The sequence below is a fragment of the Bombyx mandarina genome, chromosome 07 (assembly GCF_030267445.1).
Source record: "Bombyx mandarina strain Sakado chromosome 07, ASM3026744v2".
Lineage (NCBI taxonomy): Eukaryota > Metazoa > Arthropoda > Insecta > Lepidoptera > Bombycidae > Bombyx > Bombyx mandarina.
The window spans coordinates 8,882,486-8,907,586 of NC_143214.1; the positions used below are offsets into that span (position 1 = coordinate 8,882,486).

At 40.7% G+C, this 25,101-nt stretch overlaps 1 protein-coding gene across 1 annotated transcript; it reads left to right on the forward strand.

The window, feature by feature from the left end:
• The first annotated feature begins 646 nt into the window (after positions 1 to 646).
• Positions 647 to 24,186, forward strand: SIDL (SIDL trafficking protein particle complex subunit 10). Its single transcript, XM_028169632.2, has 16 exons — positions 647 to 983; positions 1,059 to 1,270; positions 1,537 to 1,929; positions 2,253 to 2,552; positions 6,643 to 6,852; positions 7,481 to 7,719; positions 10,162 to 10,344; positions 11,105 to 11,536; positions 12,422 to 12,905; positions 13,710 to 13,889; positions 15,156 to 15,386; positions 19,107 to 19,370; positions 20,584 to 20,665; positions 21,921 to 22,049; positions 22,813 to 22,945; positions 23,733 to 24,186. Exons 1-15 carry the CDS (start codon positions 920 to 922, stop codon positions 22,935 to 22,937), a joined length of 3,528 nt encoding a protein of 1,175 aa, XP_028025433.2. The 5' UTR covers positions 647 to 919; the 3' UTR covers positions 22,938 to 22,945; positions 23,733 to 24,186.
• Positions 24,187 to 25,101: the final 915 nt, after the last annotated feature.

The following is a 25,101-nucleotide window of genomic DNA, read 5'->3' on the forward strand; positions in this document are numbered from 1 at the left end:
TTAAATTAACAGAAGCCTTTACAATCTGTAGTTCCCACGTCAAATTCACGTAACAGAGTAACAGATTACATGTCATATGGCTCAATTTATGGAATTTATTATCATATCATTCACAATTTTTCTTAAGTTTTTTCCTTAAATCTTCTTGATTTCCAATCTGTTATATCTTTTTAGCGCAGACCTATGCAAAGTTTGCCATGGGATCTCATCTTTGTCAACAATTTCGTTAGGTAGGTCATAAAAAGCACACTTAGGACTCAATCTGACTTTAAAAGTTTCTTTGAACGAAATTTAAAAGCAGTCCTTGTCAGTCTACTCTACTGCAACTTAAATAGTAATAAGAAGTTTCTCGCGAACATAGAGCGTTGGCTCCATTTTCATTTCTAGGATCATAAAATTTTCACTTTTTCTTTTTACTAATTAGTCACGTAAAATATGTAACTTCAGCTTTGATAATCTAGTGATTAATAATTTTTTAAAGTTTAAATATAAACTAAGTTCACGTATAATAATGTTAACAAAGCTTAAACTTTTATGTGCGTTTGCAGAATTTAAATTCTAATGACTTTGATTAAGTTCCTTCATTTTAATTTATGAAAGTTCCAACAGTGGTTCCAACTTAATGAGAAAATGAGAACGAAACGTCACACATCTGTCGAGTTGGGCGATGACAGCAGTTTTTGTCAAATTCTCAATTTTAGTTTCAACGAATCTATCAAAAACTTATAAAAATACCTTCATTTACGTAAAATTTAGTTTAAAACCATACATACATTGCGTACTTTATAACAAAAACCAAATACGTCAATTTAGTGTGTGTCAGTAAAGTGGGTGGTTTCCGTTCGTAATTATTGGAATGTTATTTGTGTCATGCCCGCAAAATCGACAAGTTTCGCAGATGATATTAACTGGATGAAAAATGAAGGGTGTTGGTAGTTTACCAGCTGATAGGGAGGGAATGATCAATAAACCTATCGTAACATGTAAGTACCGTATGGCATACGTACTAGACAGTAACAAATTTAAAATAAAAATTAAATGAATGTTTTGAATATTAGGCGCGGGAGATTGGAATTTGTTCTGTACGCTAGAAGCGCCGCTCGTTGCTGCTATCCCTCAGGACTCTTGTGAGTGGAGAAGATCATACGGTCGTGCAACAAAGTCTGTTTATTTGGAAGCTTCATTCATAAAATACAATAAAGAAAAACTTCAATCAGAATTGAATTTGTTAAAACGCCCAATACTTCAAGTTTATTGGACTGACTGTGTGGTTAGTATATAATTTTATATATTTATATGAAAATTCATTTTCATGATAATAAAATCATGCTATGTAATAATTTTGCTAACAGAAACAATTAACATAGTTGACATGCAATATTTTTTATTATTCAATATCTAAATGTATGAGAACTGATAAGAGTAAAAGTAAATTGGATGTGTATATCTCAAAAAAAAGGAAATTAAGATCAATAGGTAATTCAATAATCATATTATCAGCCAATACATTAAAAATTTACATCACAACTTTTGTAGGACATTGAGTATTATAAGACAACACTGCGAGAAGAAATAGAAACATGGTTGAAACAATTAGAAAAAGCAAATGTAACAGATTGGATGATTGTCCAAGTAGAAACTTATGATATAAGGAAAGCAAACAAACTTTTACCGAGAACAACAGTTTTGGATAAAATAAAAGGAGATTTTGCAGTAAAGCAGAATGAAGATAGATTTATATCAGTAATAAATCCTATAAAATCAGAGGCTAGAAGTGCTGAATCATGGAGAGCTTTGGTGGCAAAGATGAGACACTTTATTCTTGTTGCTTATAATAAGGCATTGATTAAATTTGAAGAGTATATGAGAGAGCAGAGAGAAAAACGGAATGATTCAGATTGGGATTTTTGTAAATATTTCATTTTACAGGTCAGTACAATTTGCCAACTTGTCATGGCATATATATGTAATTCTTCATCATTAATATGTTAAATTTTCATAAGAGTCAATAGAATGAATAATAGATAATGAAGTGTGTTTCTAGTGTCTAAAATATGTTTTTAACTGTAGCATTGATGATGAGTAAAAATTATTTGCTATTATGATATATTAGTTACTTTATCATCAGTGACCTGGTCTAGGTTTATAGATATAATCTTAAAGTTTATAATATCTTAAAGTTTTTTTATATAATATCTTAAAATTAAATATCTTAAAGTTTTTTTTTAATTAAGGTTTAATCCTCTTTACAGGAACAACTAGCATTTGTGCTAGAAATGTTAGGATTATATGATGAAGCACTGGTTCAGTATGATGAATTAGATGCTCTGTTTTCGCAATTTGTACTCAACTCAAATATAGCAGAGAGTCCGAAATGGCTCGACACATTTAGACAGCCAGTAAGTTCGTGGCAAGCTGTGAGACTGACCACTCTCGTTCCTCAGCACTTGAGAGAACTGATAATTAAGAAGAGAGCTTCTTTATTGGATTTTAGAAGTTATCTGTTTCAAAGACAAAGTGCCATGTTATTACTAACGTTTAAACCTTGGGAGGTAAGAAAAATTTATTAATAATAATGTTAAATAAATAATTTAATAAAAAATCTATCTAATCATAAACAGACTGCATAGTGAAATAAAATTGTGTGCTCTTTAATCAGTGATTCAGAATTTGGCACACACCAGTATGTTGTCAATTTTCTAAAAGCATGTGACGTAATCACAATATGAAAGTATCTACTCACAGTTGGAGTCAATGTATGTGCTGTATCTTGATTGTTTGCATGACAGTATTTTTTTATAAAACAGTTACAGTATTCATATCATGTTTTCAAATTATCTTTTCCTAATTATCTACATGTATTAATTTGGCATAAGGTATTAAATTTTAAAAAATATTCTCTGTCTTGACTTTCTATGAACTTTACAAAATTTTTAAAGCACAATATAAAAATTACATATGACATAATTATAACTTGATGCATCGTTCTTACAAGCGTCAAATTATAAATAAAATGTAACAAAATATGACATAAGGGGTATTTTTATTCATTAATATAAAATTATGTGAAATTGTGATGTGATAATGTGAAATTAGTTTTATATGACTTTTTCTTATACACACTTCGGTAGGCAGTGGCTTGTCTCTGCCCCTGGCATTGCTGAAGTCCATGGGCGACGATAAACAGTCACCATCAGGTAGGCCGTATGTATGGTAGGTCGTCTGTCTATAAGGGCAATAAAAAAATAAAAAAAAAAACATGGTTGCAGCACTTTACTATCTCTTTCTATTTATCAGTGATCTGAGCTTCCTCCTCCTCGAGTCGTGTTCCTTATGTCTGAGGGTCGTGACCACCATCACCCATGAGCTTCAATCTTAAGATCTTTTTCCACTTTCCCCTGTCCACGGCGTCATGCAGCGCGCTGTACACTGTACTGTCCAAAGCGGTGCGGATCTGATCGGACCAACGAGCCTGGCTGCGGCCTCTAGATCTGTTGCCTTCAACTTTCCCTGTGATCATAAGTTTTTCCAGGTTATCGCCGTCTTTCCTCGCAATGTGACCAAAATATTCGAGGATCCGCTTCAGACATACAGTAGACAGTCTGATTTTGATGCCCAGTTGCTTCAATATCGACACGTTAGTCCGGAAGGCTAATCTGATTAATTAAGATCTGAGCTTAAACCATCCTTAAATGTTTCACCCAATTGAACTCATTCACATTCACTCGATATTGTTGAACTACACTAATAACATGGAGTATTTAGTCTCCCTGCTTTGGCCCTCTTGGTCTATTTGTCATTAGAATCGATCAGGAATTTCAATCGGATACAGAAAATACTTTTCAAATTACGAAGATAAGGCCTTAAAAAAAACTTTAAGGATTTCAAGTAAAGGCCGTGAAAAGATTGTAAAATTACAAAGAGCTATGTTTTAAATATACGAGGCAACGTAATCTATGTACGTACCTCGCCTCGATTAAAACCAATTAATGGCGAACGCGCAATTCTCGAAATTAAACCAAATTAATAATTCATTAAGCGAAACACGTACGCCTAATATTTATGTCCAATTAGAAATTCCTCAAACGTACTGAAAAAAGTAATAATAGAAATAAAATACAACACACTAATTAAATAATAAGGGACCATATTTTTAGTAGTCCGTGTAAAATGTATATGGTGCATGAATAGCCGCGATATCAAAAAGATCCGATGCTTTTGAAATGTGGGTGTGGCGGAGGATGCTACGAATACCGTGGACTGCCATGAGAACTAACGAGTCTATTCTAAGGGAGCTAAATATCCGAAAAAAGCTCTCTTCCATCTGCCGGAAATGTGTTATGAGCTTCTTCGGACATCATGCGGTCTCCCAGACATGAATTAGGGAAGCTCATAATTGCGGGTCGCATAGAGGGCAAGCGCGCCGTGGGCAGAATACCAGCCGGATGGTCAGATCTAGTAAGAGAAGCACTTGGTGGTAGTCTGTACCATGCGGTCCGTGCCACCCATGATCGAACACAGTGGAAGAACGTCACATGTGGTCGCGATCCTCAGTAGCGCACGATATAGTAGAAGAAAATGTTTTTTTTTTATTGGTAAGTTGAGTGGACGAGCTCACAGCCCACCTGGTGTTAAGTGGTTACTGGAGCCCATAGACATCTACAACGTAAATGCGCCACGCACCGTGAGATATAAGCTCTAAGGTCTCAAGTATAATTACAACGACTGCCCCACCCTTCAAACCGAAATGCATTACTGCTTTATGGCAGAAATAGGCAGGGTGGTGGTACCTACCCGAGCGGACTCTCAAGAGGTCCTACCACCAGTAAAATATAGTTTAAATGCTGTTTTTCACATCGAATATCGTAGCCGCCGTAAATTATGTCTACGGACCAGACGATGGAGAAATGACAATCGCCTTAGACACATCCCTCCGGATCCTCTTGATCCACTCTCGATTCTTTTAGACATTCCAAGCGCCGGTCACCGTTCTCGTCATATGCGAAGAATTCGACGTCTAATATAACCTATAGACACAACTCACTGAATTTCGCGTCGAGTTTTCTCAGCAAGTTCCGATTCGGATACAGTGGTAGATTCAGCGAAGCACTGCTCTCGCTACGGAAGATACTAGCAAATTTCGGACTGACTTTTTTTTTCTACCTAAGCTGATAGCCTTGAGAGGCTATATCAGCTTCTCCTTGACTGGTAGGTGAGCTCACGGGGTTCAAACCTGACGACGTTGCTAACACGAACCCTACTAAGAGCCGTGCTTCGTAAAATCTACCACCGGATCGGAAACGCGACCTACTGAGAAGATCCGGCGAGAAACTCAGTGGGCTGTGTCTGTGGGTTAATTTACTCGTCGAGCCCTTCGTCGCAAGCGACGGGTTCGACGAGAACGATGACCGGCGTACTGTGCCGTTGGAGCTTAAAATACGGGCCGCCGCAAACAATTAATCTCAACTTTGAAATTGTTCTTTAAGTTTGTACAGTTCCAACGAGCGCATAGAGGAACGTACAGTAATAGAATATTTTCTCCATGATCGACCATGTGTGAAGCGAATTACCTGTCATTGGTAATGGACTGTTAAATACACGATCGACTTAGACCAGTACCAGCACACACTGTATTGTTTTCGTGGCGTTATTAGTTACATTAATGCGGCTTTTTAGTTTGAAAGGTGACCTGTAGACGTGACCTGTTGTTCCAAACGTTACTTTATAAGCGTTTCCCGAGCGTTATGACATGTCCTTATTAAAACGAGGCTTGTGGAGAGTACTTAACGGTAGGCAGCGTCTTGGCTCTGCCCCTGGCATTGCTAAAGTCCATGGGCGACAGTAGCCAGTCACGATCAGGTGGGCCGTATGCTCATCTACCTAAAAGAGCCCACTGAGTTTCTCGCCGGATCTTCTCAGTGGGTCGTTTTCGATCCGGTGGTAGATTCTGCGAAGCACTGCTCTTGCTAGGGTTCGTGTTAGCAACAACATCAGGTTCGAGCCCCGTGAGCTCATCTACTAGCCCGGGGACGATGATATGTTCTCTCTAGACCATCAGCTTAGGTAGAAAAAAAAAACACCTAAAAGGGCAATAAAATAAACAAAATAATAATAACTGGGAAGAAATCACGCACAGTCACCCAGCCCCAACCTTCTATTGTGGCGGTAGCCATCACAGAACACAAGATATTTGACAGATGCCTGAGTCTCTCTTACGACATTTTCAAGATAAACTCGCATATGTACAAGTTCCGAACAACAACGTTCGGACTTTCGGTCTACCGAGCAACATCACCCGCTCAAGGAAGATCTTCCCTTTGTCCAGTGGCGGATTTGCAGTCTCGGCCGCCCTAGGTCCCAAGCCATCAGCCGCCCCTTTCCCACCATATAGACTACATTATGAAATTACTTTATTGCCAACTTTTATCTAAATAGATTTAGAAATTTAGGCAAAAAAATTAGTTTTATGCGGTATAGATTGCACCATGCAGTGCAGTCCGCGCGCCATACGTTATAATAAGTTTTTTGACACGATTGTGGCTGCCCCTAAATCTGGCCGGGGCCTACCGGGGGCCTTAGGGTAAATCCGGCACTGCCTTTGTCGTATACCTACAATGTAATTAGCTAAAATGTTTATTGCAGATAGCGTCCCGTTGTCTAGCCACCGTGCATAATTCGATAGTTGAGTTAAGTTTGTTGGGCGCGCCCGCTGTGGATGGTGCGAGTGCGTGCTGGGCACACTTGGCGTGCGCGGAGACGTTGAGGGCCTGCGAACGCTTGGCGGCCACTAATAACGCACTGGAAATGTGCACGGCAGCGCAAGCACCCCTCCTACATCATGCCAAAGATAAGGTATTTATCGTCTGGTTAACGGCCGTCTGGTGTAGTGGTAAGTGACATGGTCACTACACAAGGGAGTCGCGGGCTCGAATCTCGCCAAGGGAAGATATTTGTATGATAAATATAAAATGTCTTCCAGGGTTATGGATGTATATTAAATATATGTATGTATATAACAAAAATCTTACATTTATTTCCGTTATCTGGTACCTGTAACACAAGTTCTTTACGAACTTAGCATGGGACGAGTAAACGTGGCGTGATTGTCAGTAAATATTTATATCGTAATAAAACTCGAGAGAGGCATAAAGTCGGATGTTCACGATTGACTTCCACGATGAAGGAATAACATCGTGTAATAAAAATCAAACCCGCAAAATTATAATTTGCGTAATTACCGGTGGTAGGACCTCTTGTGACTCCGCGCGGGTAGGTACAACGACCCTGCCTATTTCTGCCGTGAAACAGTAATGCGTTTCGGTTTGGAGGGTAGGGCAGCCGTTGTAACTATACTTGAGTCCTTAGAACTGATATCTCAAGGTGGGTGGCGCATTTACGTTGTAGATGTATATGCAATCATGCATATCAGAGCAATAAATAAATAAAAAACCTATAATACATAAAAGCCTTATAATTGCAGTTGCACGAATTGGGTAAGCTCTGTGGTCTACTCCCCGGTTCGCCGGAACCCACGTCAGAGCAACTCCATCTAGTCGTGATGCTGTCCGCGGGCATGGGGGACAGCGAACCCAACTCGCAGCCGCCCACGCCGACGGACAGGCTCAAGGAGGCCCTGTGCAGCGCTCCCTCGTTCCAGCAGTACTATCTGGAGCTGGCCGAGCTGGCGATGGGAACTTACAAGCACATAGGGAGGTTAAGGTAAATACCTAGTCAGGTCATAAATTCTGTCACATGTTTAATGTAAAATATGTAATTGAAACAAGTTTATTCATTATGTAACCATTCATATACCAAAATGAACTTAACAAAACATAGATTCTTATGACACTAAAGTTTATTCAAAATGACCTCCGTGATTTTGAATACAGGCCTTCAATCTGCGCGGCCAGTCGTCTATCGCAGCACGAACGAGGTCCGTGTCAATTTCGGCGGCTGCCTTAATCAAGGATGTCTTGAGTCTCTCCAAATTGGGATGAGGCTTTGAGCACGCCTTTTCCTCCAAGTGTTGCCATATCTTGTAATCTAACGGATTCAAATCTGGACTGGAGGAGGGCCAGTCTTCGTGCCGGATGAAGTCGATTTCACGCGCCGCCAGCCAGTCTTGTGTGCTCTTCGCTCTATGAGCTGGCGCCGAATCTTGTTGGAATACCCAGTGCCTGTTATTGAACATGGTATGAGAAACAGGTTCCACAAGGTTCGTCAGGACTGTATTTTGATACACAGCTGCAGTCGTTTTTACACCTTTCTCACAAAAATGTACCTCTGTTAAGCCCCAATAAGAAACTCCCAACCATACCATGAGCGAGGATGGAAAATGACCTCGTTGGACACGCGGAATACGGTTGCTCGCTTCTTCACTACTGTGTGCGTACACCTTATCATTTTGTTTTTTGTAGCTCTCTTCTACGGTAAAAATATTTTCATCCGAAAAAAGAATTTCCCGATATTTTTTTCTCGCGTACCGCTTCAACAAAGAGCGGCATCTCTTCAGTCTCAGGTCCATTAGACGAGCATTCAAACAATGCCCTGTTTTTCTTCGACATGCCCGAAGCCCTAAGTCTTCATTTAACACCCTTTTCACCGTGGTTCTGCTTAACCCCATCTGAAGGGCCAACAGTTTCTGCTTACGTTTGGGATTTCTTTGAATTCGCGCCTTCACAGCTTTTATCACTGCTGGAGTCCTAACAGACCGAGGGCGACCACTTCTTGACCTGTCATCTACACTAGAGTCTTCATTGTATCGTTTGATGGTACGATAAACGAATCTTTTGGTTATATTCAAAATTTTCAGTATGTTAAAAATTTGAATTGGCGCGTAACCGCAACGATGCAACGCAATAACTGCAACACGGTCTTCTTTAAGCGTCCACTCCATATTTAAAAATGAGTAAAATTCTAAAAAGTATACATTTTTATTTTCATGAACAATTCGAAATTCGAATTCAATAAACTTTTTTGTGGCCAGCATTCTAAAAGAAAAGTTTTTACTGTGTGACAATACTTATGACCTGACTAGTTATATATCGAGCAGTGAATTGAATAAAAATTTAATGAAAATGAATATTAATTTTTTTTATATTTAATACTTAAAAAAAAAGACATCCCCGCTGAGTTTCTTGCCAGTTCTTCTCAGGACGGAGGCTAGTTTTTGTGAATTGGCGGTAGTTCTTTTTAACGTTGAACAAGTATGTACTTTCATTTATCTATACTTATACATATATATATATATAAATCGTTAGTCTCGCTAAAACTCGAGAACGGCTGGACCAATTTGGCTAATATTAGTCTTGAATTATTTGTGAAAGTCCAGGGAAGGTTTAAAAGGCAATTAAACATGAAAATACTCGGAATTAAATAGAAATAACAATTTTGTTTTTCCTTTGATGTGTCCCACGTCGGACAGATTTTTTGTTTGTTTTAAGTTGTTTTTATATTATACAAAAGTTTAGGTCTTTTATTAATCGATTGAGGCACTACGATGTCTGTCAGGTCACCTAGTGTTGAATTTTTATTTTTATTTGATTTGATTTGAAAGGGTATTTGTTTTAAGCGTCATTTCGCTTAATACGCGACATTTAGCTTTGTAATTAAAAGTACGTTTTATTTGGTATCACCATCAACAGTTAGATGTTTTTAATTGAACATCAATAGAAATTTTTTATTATGATATTTTTCAAATTTAAACGTTTTTTTCCTACCTATGCTAATAGCCTTTAGAGGCTATTTCAGCTTCACCCTAGCGGGTAGGTGAGCTCTCGGGGCTCAAACCGGAAGTGTTGCTAACACTGACCCTAGCAAGAGCAGTGCTTCGCAGAATCTACCGCCGGATCGGAAACGCGACCCACAGAAGATTCGGCGAGAAACTCAGTGGACTGTGTCCGTGGGTTAATTTACTCCTCGAGGCCTTCGTTGCAAGCGATGGGGTCTTCGAGGACGGTAACCTGTGCTTGAGGTACCTAAAAGCACCGTTAATGGATCGGGAGGATCCGTAGTGACGTGCTTAGAGCGACGTCGACTGTTTACCATTCCGTCCACAGAAAAATTAAAATTAACTTGACGTATCACCTCATGCATTACCACCAGGTAACGATGTGAAGATTTTCATATTTCAAACTAAGTCCTGCTTCTTTATATCCTCAGATTCGCTCGGCTTATCGGTAGGGAGCTGGCATCGTTCTACTCTGAGTTGGGCGAGACTAGCAAGGCGGTGGTGTTCCTGATGGACGCGCTCAGGTCCTACGAGGAACAAGGCTGGAAGGAGCTGGCGGCACAAACGAGATTAGAATTGGTTTCGGCCGCGAAGAAAATGAAGGACATGGATAGGTAATAACTTACTAGTCGAGCGTGTGGTGAGTCCGCACGTTAGGTTAGGACAGTGGCCTGTTCGACTCGGCCGCGAAGTCATGCGTTTTGGTTTGAAGGTTAGGGAAACTGTTGGACTGTACAAACGGAAATTGAGTACTCATGTATTTTTTTTATTGCTTAGATGGTTGGTAGAGCTCACAGCCGACCTGTTGTTAAGTTGTTACTGGAGCCCATAGACATCCACAACGTAAAAGCGCCACCCGCCTTGAGATATAATTTCCAAGGTCTCAGTATAGTTACAACGGCTGCCCCGCCCTTCAAACCGAAACGCCTTACTGCTTCACGGCACAAATACGCGGGGTGGTGGTACCTACCCGCGCGGACTCACAAGAGGTCTATACCACCAGTCTGAAGGTGAATGGTGGCATCTACGTTATAATCCGTATCCTTGCCAGCTCAACTTATCAATTAAAAAAATCTTTATGGGACACAGTCTTTTGGTGTAAGCAAATATTTTTGTTATTTGTTTTAGCGAAGACAAAGGCTCTTTTTCATGAGAATATTATAATATATTCGTTCTTTAGTCCAGCGCTTGCTTTGTAGCAAAATAAAAAGAACTATGGTACAAAACCGATTAATGGAACGCATTTTAAGTCTTAATTGTTTTCTATACCATATTGACGTATAATTGTGAAGTCGAGACAACCATTCTGAGCTTCCTATACATTCATATGCTGTTTTTATTAAGCTTAAAGTGTTTTATCTGTTCAATGTGCAGATACGCGAAGCTCTCTGCAACAATAGCATGCACACAAGAATTAGAAATACTAGTCAGGAATTTTTACTTCGAGGAAATGATGAGGACCATACGTGAGGATCTGGCGAACAAAACCGACACGGTGCTGGCCGAATTGAACGAGTGCTTCAAGGTCAAGTCTGTCTCGTTACTGCCACCCGAAAGGGGTCTTTACATCACCGAGAATAAGGTTCAATGTCGTGTAGTCATAGAAAGTTTTCTACCTAAAGATATAAAATGTACGAAGGCAGCAATAAGCATAGAGTTATTTAAAGACGACAAGGTAGCGGAGAAGAAGCCTCCCGTCAAACACAAGACTGATTTAAGCGTTAACTGTAGTGTAGGAATACAGACCGGCTCGCCGAAGAGGAACGTCGATAAAATTGAAGATGCAATAAATAGTTTAGTTTTTAGGTGAGTACCTTATTTAAGTCACAGTAGAAATATATAATACTAGCAGACCCGGCCACCCGTTGCTGTGGTTAAGGTTTTTGTTTCTAAATAACACGTGGCCAACTATGCGAATACCAAAAATTAACAAAGTAAGAACAATTGGATTACACTGTATTGCGTTTACTACGAAATAAATTTCACTTATACTTTAGCCTCAGCAACACGTGGTCTTTATGACATTAAATTGTAGCTTGTATGACACATTTGGAGGTTTAACATAGCAGCGCCATCTATTGATTACTTGCTCAATCTAGTCAACAGATATCGCCATCTGTTAAAATCGTTTAGAGTTAACAGATAATTGTGAATGTCAAATAATAGACAAGTAATTTGCAATAAAATAATATTGCGGCGATAAATTAAGATGTAAGCTATCCTATTTTTCAAGTTGGATCAAACTGCACACGGGATCCAAATTTCATTTAAAATCGGTTAAGTAGTTTAGGAGTCCATCGCGGACAAACAACGTGACACGTGATTTATATATATTAAGATAGGTAACCCTTATATGGCACGGTAGGTACGTTCCTACAAAGTCCCGTGCTGTGCGAAACCGTGTTATATGAAACTAGAAGCCAAAATAAAAAGGAGAGTAATATTTGTAAATGAAACATCTCTAAACCATTTTTTTCCTTTAATTAGGAACACAAACAGTGAACTTATACTATATAAAATCTAATCTTACAACTGTTATGTCGACCTTTATGTATTTTTTTTACCTATTATACATAGTAAATAAATTTCGGTTGTTCCCATATATTGTGTGCTCATATTATGTAAAATTCTAAATAGAGTCGCACTGTACGTTAAAATAATATATCGATAATTTTTGTAATTCTTTTCCAGCTTAAGACTCGATGATTTAAAACCCAACAATCCTTTACTCAATCCGTTACATATAACTTCGCAATTGCACTACAAAGAGGACAAGTCGTTACAAAAGGCGACAGTGGAATGTCACAACCCTAAAATGCCGCTGCGTCGTTCAGACAGTAGCAAATATCGGAAGCCGTCGGCGACCATCAGAAACAACTACCAGAAATGCTTTTCCAGCGAGGATATACTACTGAAACCTGGCTCCAACGACCTGATACTGGATTTTACAGCGACAGAAAAGGGCGTGTTTAAATTAGGTCAAATATCGATAACAGTGGAGGGGAAATTGGAGTTTTTATCGAACGCTCTGATTGGCGGTAAAGTCGGATTCGAAGTGGTAACTCAGGGGGTCAACGTTTATTTAAACAAAGTCGAACCTAAGAAGGATCTGGTCGCCGGTTTAGAGCACGCAATGGAGCTAGTTGTGACTTGTGGAAGTACCAGGATTGAAGAGGTAAGACCATCGAGACGTCGCAGATGTATTATGAATGAGTTTTTACAGCCTGCAAAGTTAGAGTACACAGTAAGGAAACGGGTCTCCCAATCGAAATTGTTCAGCGCTATTCTTTATCAAAAACAAAAATATTAAAATATAGGTATTTTGTTTTAATATTTAAAAATTATTGTATCTTTGACAAGTCCCTATTGATATGACGGTATGCTGTATAAAACACACAAATTTGTTCACATTTCACTCACCAACTCTCGTCTTTTGATGATACTTAGAGAGAAAACATCCCATAACAGTGTTAGTTTTTAACCTTAGTGCGAGTTTTTAAACGTTCTCGATAGCGTAAAAGCTAACTCAAATTTGTATGCAGTTGGAACAGCGCCCCTAGCGGCAAACGTACGCAAACGTTTCAATTCCACACAAATTTGTGTTAACTTTTACGCTATCGAGAACGTTTAAAAACTCGCACTAAGCACACAGAATGCTTCGAATCAATCCGTAATGACGTGTGAATGTTTACAACACGAACTGGTTGTAGGACCTCTTGTGAGTCCGCACGGGTAGATACCACCACCATGCCCATTTTTGCCGTGAAGCAGTAATGCGTTTCGGTTTGAAGGGCGGGGCAGCCGTTGTAACTATACTGAGATCTTATATCTCAAGGTGGGTGGGCATTTACGTTGTCGATGTCTATGGGCTCCAGTAACCACTTAACACCAGGTGGGCTGTGAGCTCGTCCACCCATCTAAGCAATAAAAAGAAAAAAACTATAATTTTTTTTTTTTCTAAAATCAAGATCGCTTTCAGGACTCGAAGATATCGTTGAAGACGACATCTGGGTTGCTGATTCGACTGTCTGATGAGTTCTCGATAATGTCTCGCGAGGTGTCGGTGCGGGTCGCGTGCGAGCCCTTCGACGCGGCGACGATACCGTTGACCCTGTTCGCCAGCCTTCAGCCCAGGAGGGAGAGGAGCGTCGAGCACGTCGTGAGTAACATTAACTGGAGTACAGTTATTGTGCTCCGCTTAATATTCGATTAGCATAAACTAGTGAAACTTGAAATGAAGAAAATTTAATCAAACGGTGTTTGAAATTCGACCATAAACACTGATGTCTCAAGATCTACATTCCTTTAAGTTCTTATTTGTAAATTGACTTTGTTTAAAAAACAAATGAAATTGCTAAGAAAAATCGTATGACAAAAAGGAGAAAATGGGAACGTAACATTTTTATTATTGAAACTGGCAGTGGCTATTAAAAAAGAAAACAAGATCGATCTAGAGAAAAAAAATCTATAATACATTCTTGAACCTTAAACGACACGAGATGTCGCTATAGTCATATTTTAAAATATAGTAACATTTGTTATCTTAATTAAAATGGAAAATATTGAAATAAATAAAAAAAGCTTTTGCTGGAGTCGAATTAGAATCTTTAGAAGAATATTACATTCCCTCCCAATATCAGAGTCCTATAGATTCGTCTTTTACATTTGTCTCTTCATTGTCGCTTATTTCGGTCATCGTCCTCACCGAACCCGTCGCTTGCGACGAAGAATTCCAAAAGTATATGAACCCATAGACACTATCTCACTGAGTTTCTCGCCGGATCTTCTCGGTGGGGTCCGATCCGGTGGTAGATTCTGCGAAGCACGGCTCTTGCTAGAGTTAGTGTTAACAACGACGTCAGGTTTGAGCCCCGTGAGCTCACCCACTAGTTCGGTGAATTTGAAATAACCCCTCGAGGTTACCAGAATAGGTAGGAAAAAAAAGTCGTTTATCTGTGTCATTTTCGTTTCGGAGAAGTTTCAAATGGAAGTTATCATGTTACAATTTGTTAGTTTTGTTGTTTTTTTGATGTGACAACGTCTTATAATTCGATGGAGCCGGCTGCACGCACGAAAAAACATGACCCATGCGGCGTTACCTCGCTCTGAGGCGGTCCACGATCACGTGGCTAAACTGGCAATCACTTTCTCCAATTATTTGACGATAACAAAGACGCGATCATGGAACGCCGTAGTCAATTCGAGTCTAATTTGAACATTGAAAACGTCATGAGATAAATTGAAGCGTCACGATCAATTCAATAGTGATTTCCATTTACCTCCTTCTCTATATCCATACAAAATATCTATCAAACGAATAAAATTAAAATTTTGAAAAATGAAACCATTCCTTCAGTATTTTCTTTTGACATTGTCACGTTCAACTATCGTTAGTAAACCGACTTTACAGAATTTTTTTTTTCAGGTTTGGATTACGTGCCCCTGGTTGGAGTCGGCAATGGAAGTGCCCTTACACTTCTCCCCGCCCATGATCGCGTCGTGGCGCCTCCTCACTTCCAACACCCGGAAGTTCGTGCACGTGACTCTGAAGTCGACGGTCGCGCACTACGTCCAGTTCGCGCTCACCGAGGCCGGCCTGCAGTGCGACGGTAACAACACCGTGTCGGATTTGAACCCGAAGAAGAGCGATCATATGGTGAGACTGGTTTTACTGGTGATAGGACCTTCTGTGAGTCCGCACGGGTAGGTACCACCGCCCCGCCTATTCATTGTCTATGGGCTCCAGTAACCACTTAACTCCAGTTGGGCTGTGAGCTCGTCTACATACCTAGGCAATAAAATAAAAAAAAGAGACGCTGTACATTTTGAAACGCAGTCTAGGCTGTCCAATTTGGCTGGTGGTATGTTCTCACGCGTGAACACCATTCCTGCCGCGAAGCTATCGTGCATTGCGGTCTAAAGGATAGAATTAAGACCTCATGGGGCAAAAACGTTATGACGTCTGTGACTAATCCAATAGAAAAATAATATCTACTTAGGGGGCGTCCATTAATTACGTGAGGTGTTCTAGGGGGGAGGGGATCAAGCCAAATCTTTCCAAATCTCACTTAGGGAGGGGGGGGTCTTGGCAGAACACATAATTATATTTTTCGCAGAAAACGGTGTGAGATTGCGTGAAAAATTATTTCTAGAATAAAATATGACCAAATCTGAGAAAATAGTATTTTTCGTATTCGTCCGAACTTCGCAGAAGCGCAGCGAAGTAGCGCTCGATTGTTTAGCTCTATCGACACGTGCGAGTCGACAAACATTGCGACGTAAAGAGCCGAATAACAGCGACGCGCGGACACGTTCTAGCATGCTTTGTTTTGAAGTTCTCAAGTATTTTTTTTATTTTTTATTGCTTAGATGGGTGGAAGTCTAGAAGTTTTTAAGAATCTCGCGTGAGATTAGGGGGGGGAGGGAGAGGGGGGTCAAATATGTTTTAAAAACGCCTCACGTAATTGATAATAATAAATAAAAATAACATTGTTCCAATAGTTGTGTCGGTACACGGCTTGATAGCGAAAAGTTTCGATCAACATCTTAAGAAACTTTCGTCATCCAGCTGGGTTAAGGGCCTAATACAGAAAGCAGTTACCCTCGATACTGCACGCATTGTGAGGAGATTTCTCACTCTGGAGTCCTAACCATTGGTGGCTTGTGTAGTAGACACCGCCATCAGCGGCAATCCATTTTTATATAGTGTTTTTTAAAAATTGAATTTTTAATATATTTGTCGCATCCGGGTCAATAGTTCGGAATATCAACGATACACAAACGCCAAGGTGACGTGTACAGAGCCCTATAAATACGGCCGTTCTATCTAGCGCTGATGCATTCGTGTCAGACAGTGATTCCGTCCGTTTCAGTCAGTCAGTCAGTCAGTCGGTCTGTCGGTATGTGCAACGAAACTGTCGGTTTATCCTGTCATTGTGAAAGTTGTGTGTGTTGAGTTTCAATAATTATTATTCAAAAGGTTTTATTGACTTTTTATACACTGAGTTCAACCAAATACGAGTGATGACGGAAACTACCGCTCAGCCATCCCTGACGTGTGCCGACATCAGAAGTGGGATCAGGACTCTACTCTCACTGGCGTGACGTGTTTGAACATGTTCGAAGTACAGCGAAAAAACATGATGCAGATCAGAAATCAGAATACCAGTAACGGTATGTGAGATCACGGGTCGGAAATTCATCGGGAACAGACAGATGCCGATCCACGTGCTTGGTGCGCTACGGTTGATATGTACCTCGATGAACGTCTACTGGATGGTGCGTAGCTCATTGTAGTCTTCAGTGGGGCCCTGAAAGGCGGTGCCTTATCATGTTGTCGCGGATTTCACAAGTAAGTGTCACATGGAGGCATTTCTCGCTCGTTATGCAAAATTCTTGCTGCGACGCTTATCAATTTAAGCAATGGTAAGCCACAAAAGCGTGAATGCAGCATACGCAAGTCGTGTAATAACGTCTCTGTTACCTCGATGGAAGATCTGAGCCACGACGAAATCGTCACATCTTACGTTCTGGCTCATGTTGCCCAGTTTGACTGTCGATTAGAGAGTCACAGGGATGACTGTCGATTAGAGAGTCACAGGGATGACTGTCGATTAGAGAGTCACAGGGATGACTGTCGATTAGAGAGTCACAGGGATGACTGTCGATTAGAGAGTCACAGGGATGACTGTCGATTAGAGAGTCACAGGGATGACTGTCGATTAGAGAGTCACAGGGATGACTGTCGATTAGAGAGTCACAGGGATGACTGTCGATTAGAGAGTCACAGGGATGACTGTCGATTAGAGAGTCACAGGGATGACTGTCGATTAGAGAGTCACAGGGATGACTGTCGATTAGAGAGTCACAGGGATGACTGTCGATTAGAGAGTCACAGGGATGACTGTCGATTAGAGAGTCACAGGGATGACTGTCGATTAGAGAGTCACAGGGGTGACTGTCGATTAGAGAGTCACAGGGATGACTGTCGATTAGAGAGTCACAGGGATGACTGTCGATTAGAGAGTCACAGGGATGACTGTCGATTAGAGAGTCACAGGGATGACTGTCGATTAGAGAGTCACAGGGATGACTGTCGATTAGAGAGTCACAGGGATGACTGTCGATTAGAGAGTCACAGGGATGACTGTTGATATGAGAGTCACAGGGATGACTGTTGATATGAGAGTCACAGGGATGACTGTTGATATGAGAGTCACAGGGATGACTGTTGATATGAGAGTCACAGGGATGACTGTTGATATGAGAGTCACAGGGATGACTGTTGATATGTGAGTCACAGGGATGACTTAGTTACTGTGTACATGAATTGTACGGGGAGAACTTGCAGCAGTAGTAAATCACTTATTTTCGTTTGTGTAATCTTTCAATGTCGTTATAGAATTTGTGATGACACAAGACTTTTATTTTAGTAGAGTGGTCAGATGTGGCCGAGCGTGAATGATACTGTGCGGTATTTGCTTTTGCTTCAGATTAACACACGAGGACGTGTGTAACACAGGATGGCCGTGTCGCATCCGGGTCAATAGTTCGGAATATCAACGATACACAAACGCCAAGGTGACGTGTACAGAGCCCTATAAATACGGCCGTTCTATCTAGCGCTGATGCATTCGTGTCAGACAGTGATTCCGTCCGTTTCAGTCAGTCAGTCAGTCAGTCGGTCTGTCGGTATGTGCAACGAAACTGTCGGTTTATCCTGTCATTGTGAAAGTTGTGTGTGTTGAGTTTCAATAATTATTATTCAAAAGGTTTTATTGACTTTTTATAAACTGAGTTCAACCAAATACGAGTGATGACGGAAACTACCGCTCAGCCATCCCTGACGTGTGCCGACATATTTTTAAAAAAATATTATGTAATTAATAAGATTTTAAATAAATATAAATAAATTAAAATAATAAATAAAAATAAAATAAAAATAAAAAAACTTTTATTTCAAGACATCAGTGTTAGTGTTAGTGTTGCAAATAACTTAAGAACTATGTTAGTATTTAAATAAATCTATCAACTCCGTCCCTGGTAGTCTCATCAAGCAGCATGTAGAACATGCAACTTGATGAACCTACCCAGGGTCGGGCCATCCAGTCTTTCAGCCTCTTTCACCCTCAAGACGTTGTTGGTGCTTCCTCCTACTCTACTCATAAAAGATGTCACCTTTTTGCGCATTATCGCGAAGTAGTCATCGGTGTGCGCATCGGCGAACATGCCTGATGCAATACAATAAGGTGGAAGCCTCAACAACGCCCTGAAGGCATTATTATATTGTATACGCAGAGCATTATCCGTTTTTTGGGTATGAGTAACCCAAAGATTGCTTGGACGCCCCCTTACCACTAACATATTTCCGTTGCAGATGGTGGCATCAGACGGCACGACGGCCTCCTTCATGTGGGAGCTTCTGAAGGATCCCCTCGTGAAGGCGGGACCGATGAAGTCGATATTCTCCGTGCAGTACCAGGCGACGGGCGGCGAGGAGCCGGCGCGGCCCTTCGTCTGCCCCTTCGACATCCAGGACTACACGACGCTGTTCGTCATCAGGACCAGGCTGGAGCCCTGCAAGGGGTCGGACTTCTGCAGGGCGTCGCAGATGTGCTGCTTGCAGCTCAACGTGCAACGGGTTAGTTATTAGCGGCTTGGCTCTGCCCCTGGCATTCCTGAAGTCTATGGGCGACAGTAACCACTCACCATCAGGTGGGCCGTATGCTCGTCAGCCTACAAGGGCAATAAAAAAAAACTGACAAAGTCGTCCTGGTCTAAAGGATAAGACGTCCGGTGCATTCGTATCTAGCAATGCAACGACGTTCGAATCCGGCGGACGGATATCATTTTTTCTAATGAAATACGTATTCAACAAATGTTCACGATTGACTTCCACAGTGAAGGAATAACATCGTGTAATAAAAATGAAACTCGCAAAATTATAATTTGCGTAATTACTGGTGATAGGACCTCTTGTGAGTCCGCACGGGTAGGCACCACCATCCCGCCTATTTCTGCCGTGAAGCAGTAATGGGTTTCGGTTAGAAGGGTGGGGCAGCCGTTGTAACTATACTTGAGACCTTAAAACTTATATCTCAAGGTGGGTGGCGCATTTACGTTATAGATGTCTATGGGCTCCGTTAACCACTTAACACCAGGTGGGCTGTGAGCTCGTCCCCTCATCTAAGCAATAAAAAAAAAAGCTTAGATGTGTGGACGGGCTCACAGCCCACCTAGTGATACTGGAGTCCATAGACATCTACAACGTAAATGCGCCACCCACCTTGAGATATAAGTTTTGGAACTTATATCTCCGTTGTAACTAAGCTGCTCCAGCCCACCCTTCAAACCGAAACGCATTACTGCTTCACGGCAGAAATAGGCAAGGCGGTGGTACCTACCCGTGCGGACTCACAAGAGGTCTTACCACCAGTAATTACGCAAATTATAATTTTGCGGATTTCATTTTTATTACACGATGTTATTCCTTCACCGTGGAAGTCAATCGTGAACATTTGTTGAATACGTATTTCATTAGAAAAATTGGTACCCGCCTGGGATTCGAACACCGGTGCATCGCTCAACACGAATGCACCGGACGTCTTATCCGTTAAGCTACGACGACTTCAATAAAAAAAAATAAAAAAAAACAGATAGCACTATCACGTGGGCCCGTCCGGGTTAAAGAAACTCCCAATAACCAAAATTACTTTATGTTACCTTAGTAACGGATTAAATTTAGCAATCTTTTTAATTTTAATTATATTATGAATCGTATACACAATTCAAACTCTTCTACATCTTATAAATAAATGTACTTGGAAATTTTTAATTGTTTACAATTGTTACAGGTTAACGAAACTGAGCACACGTCACTGATGTACGAAGTCCTAGCAGATCAGACGATGTGGGCAGTACTGGGCCGAACTGCGGGTGAGATTATAATTAAATTCATTTTGAAGAAGCAAATCGAATGTAGTAATCTAAACAAATGTTGAACAATCATTTTTGTTAATCAGAAAATGAGACCATAGTGTTAAAATTGTTATGTTGTCTAACTAACCCATAGACACAGCCCACTGAGTTTCTCGCCGGATCTTCTCAGTGGGTCGCGTTTCCGATCCGGTGGTAGATTCTGCGAAGCACGGCTCTTGCTAAAGCCAGTGTTAGCTAATTTTCTCAGGATGAACCCGTGAGCTCTAGTGAACCGTGTGTAACGTAAAAAATGAAACGGTGCGCGTGCAACTTGGTGCACGTGAAAGAAGTTGAACTTCTTTTGCGGCGTGTAGTATTGTGGTTTACTTTATTTTTCATCCTTAAATCAAATTTCTCTTGTTATGCTGTGTATAAGAAAAACGATCTAGGTCGCGTTGTCTTGTCCCTCTCTCCACAGTGGCTCGCGAGACGCTCTGTCTATTTTCTCACTCTCGCTCTTCCTAAATTGTATCTTTTCTCTCAAGCCCTAACGAATCTGTCGCGAGTTAAATTTTACTCTCAACTCGCCTAAAGTAGTTTCACTTCAAACAGATGCGTGTGTAACGTTCATCGGACGTTTTGAAGTTGAGATAGCTATGTAGTCGCATAGATATGAGGTCGTCAGCGCAAAAGTGGCATAACCCATAATTTTTCATATGCGTGCTTTATATGTATATTTCAATTTAATTAAAACAATAAATTTTGATCCAAAGCCTATCCTATCGCTAGTTTCACCCATAGATAATAAACCTTGTAAACATTATTTTTGTGCGTATAGTTTTTGCGTACGAAGCAGTGTAAAAGTAAATTCAAACCTCATTATCTCCATACTAACTATGGTAAACTTAGGCCACTTTCCACGTCATTACGGATCCTCCCGATCCATTAACGATGCTTTTAGGTACCTCAAGCACCGGACACCGTCCACGTCGAACCCGTCGCTCGCGACGAAGGGCTCGACGAGTAAATTAACCCACAGACACAGCTCACTGAGTTTCTCGCCGGATCTTCTCAGTGGGTCGCGTTTCCGATCCGGTGGTAGATTTTGCGAAGCACGGCTCTTGCTAGGGTCAGTGTTAGCATCACTCCGGTTTGAGCCCCGTGAGCTCACCTACTAGTTAAGGTTACGCTGAAATCGCCTCTCATGGCTATCAGCATAGGTAAGGAAAAAAAGGCCACTTTTGCGCTGACGGCCTCAGTAACAACGTGGCAGGTGTGATAACGACGGAGTCTGCGAGCGCGGACCCGCAGTGCGTGGCGCTGGACGTGATGCCGCTGGTGGCAGGCTACTTGCCGCTGCCCACCGTCCGCCTCTCCAAGTACATCGCCGCCAACGCCAAGGGTACGTCAACACCTCGAACTAACTTCTATACAAGTGAAGCCTTTAGAGCAGCCTTTCCCAAAGTGAGCGATAACGCCCCCTTGTGGGCGCTGCAGGCCTAAAGGGGGGGCGGTAGGAGACCTAGAAAAGAAATAGGGGCACGAGAGGCATTTGTAATTTCATCCAGGAGGACTCTTAGACACCGACTGAGCGCTCGCTATAGTGGTTTATAAGTAAGTAAACAAATGGGGGCGCTAAAATATAATTTATTCTTAAAGTGGGCAGTAGACAAAATAAGTTTGGGAGCCCCTGCTTTAGAGTCTATAGACGCACTACATCCCACTCTTATAATCGTATATGTCCGTTTCTTTCTAGTGTCGTTTCATGGACCTTTAATCACACGGCATTTCGGATCCTCCCGATCCACTAACGATGCTTTTAGGTACCTCAAACGCGAGTCACCGTTCTCGCCGAACCCGTAGTAAATTAACCCACAGATACAGCCCACTGAGTTTATCGACTGATCTTCTCAATGGGTCGCGTTTTCGATTCAATGGTAGATTCTGTGAAGCACTGCTCTTGCTAGGGTTAGTGTTAGCATCGTCGTCAGGTTAGAGCTCCGTGAGCTCACCTACTCGCTAGGTTACACTGGCCTAGCCTCTAAAAGCTACCAGCTTAGGTAGGAAAAAAGGGCCTTTAAACTACAACGGCGCTAGAAAATGATTCACTTGGAAAATGTTACCGAGTTTGTTTCACGGATTTGTAATTCGCAACGTTTTCGCAGATAGCTCATCCCACCCGCGTCTGGAGCCCTTCAGTCCGGGGCAAATATACCACGCGGGGAAGGCGAAACAAGTGCACGTCCTGCCCCCGATGCCGAAAGAACATTTGGAACCAACCGCTAATTAAATACTTTAGTAAGTTACGAGCACATACCTTCATGTGGTTAAAAAGTCAAGAACGCACGTGCAGGTGCCACCACCCCGCCTATTTCTGCAGGAAAACCATAACTCGTTCCGGTTTGAAGGGTGCCGAATTATAGAACCGAGACTTGGAACTGTCTCAAGGTGGGCGGTGGCGTTTATCTGATCTCAGTCAACAGTCAATGTCTATCATGACGACTCCGCGTATACGCATTTGTTTTATGATTCATGCTAATAATTGTCCGGCAGATATGTTTAGAATCAATTATAGTTGTGCTTCTAGTTGCAGGTTTTAGGTTTGATTTTTTTTTATTGCTTATATATGTGGACGAACTCACAGCCCACCTGGTGTTGAGTGGTTACTGGAGCCCATAGACAACTACAACGTAAATGCGGCAGCCACCTTGAGATATAAGTTCTAAGGTCTCAGTATAGTTACAACGGCGGTCCCACCCTTCGAGCCGAAACGCATTGCAGCTTCACGGCAGAAATAGGCGGGGTGGTGGTACCTACCCGTGCGGACTCACAAGAGGTCCTACCACCAGTAATTACGCAAATTATAATTTTGCGGGTTTCATTTTTATTATACGATGTTATTCCTTCACCGTGGAAGTCAATCGAACATTTGTTGGCATTAATTGTCTGGCAGATATGTTGAGAACCAATTATAGTTGTGCTTCTAGTTACAAGGCTTATAGTTTTATTATTTCATAAAATGTAAGGAGTAATTATTGTAATGCATTTTTTTTCGTAATTAATATTTAAATTACAATAATTTTAGGTAATGATCTGCTGACGACCGCCTGCGACGCTTCGCATGACGCAGGAAAAACTCCTATACAACTATAGGAATCTATATTGATTTTAAAGACGTGTAAGACTTACTCAATTTTGTTACTTTTGTTACTTTTATAAAAATGTATATATAATGTCAACAGTGTTGCCATAATAATTGACAATTTGTCTTGTTGAAATTTTAAGAAAAATCAAAAAGTGATTTATTATTATGAAAGATTTTTCATATCCTAAGCTTTTGGATTTAGGATACATTTATATCAGTGCGGGCAATTGTTTTTTTGTTTGTTTTCTTTCTTTCATTATTCGTTAAACGATGTTTGAGGTTCATAAAATGAAAGACGTATATTGAAACCGGGACATGAATGTGAATAATTTGTAAAAAAAATCCCTTATATAAATTTACATCTATACTGATATTATAAATACGTATTTAAAAATGTCTGTTGTGTTTGGTTTTCACGTCCCCAACCACTGAAGCTAATGAAAAAAATTTGTATGGCTTTGCGAGTAGTCTGAAGTCTGGGAAATAATTATAGGCTACCTTTCATCCCGCTGCCAAACACTGGTTTTCGACTACACGCTGCCAAATAGGCTGGGGAATCCCCGGGGAGAAAGCTAATCTCGTTATGATAAGAAATATAAAAACATATTCAAGGCGTATTATCTTTAATGTTGGCAAATGAGTCTTTATGAATTGAATTAACTAGCTTTTACAAAAGTTTTCACTCCTTATATTAGAATATAAACTTTTTCTGTAATTAATGAAGACGTAACAAACATACTAACTTCGTTATTATAATATCAGTAAGTGCTTTCTGCTCTCATGACTATAAAAGATAAATAATATGATTGTGAATAAATTCGTCCAAAACGGTTAAATATGTATGTTAAAATTTCTCGACTAGAATTGTTGTTGAAAGAAAAATGCTCATTAGAACATTATATTACATAGTAAGTGCTGGGGATATGAATGGAACTTCTGTTTGTACGTTAATGATTAGCCTCTCCATACTCTGTCGTGTCACCGGAATATAGTATGACACAATAAAGACATACGGTTTCTTTTAGGTGTATATATATATATATATATATTTTTATTGCCCTTGTAGGCAGACGAGCATGCGGCCCACCTGATGGTGAGTGGTTACCGTCGCCCATGGACTGCAGCAATGCTAGAAGCAGAGGCAAGCCGCTGCCTACCGTTAAGTACTCTCCACAAGCCTCGTTTATTCTAAATAACTAAACGATTTTATATAAAAGTTAAAAGATACCATACAGTTTTTATTTAAAAAAAATGACATCAATGTCGTTGCATACATTTTATAATTTATGACGTTTGTCTCTAATAATTT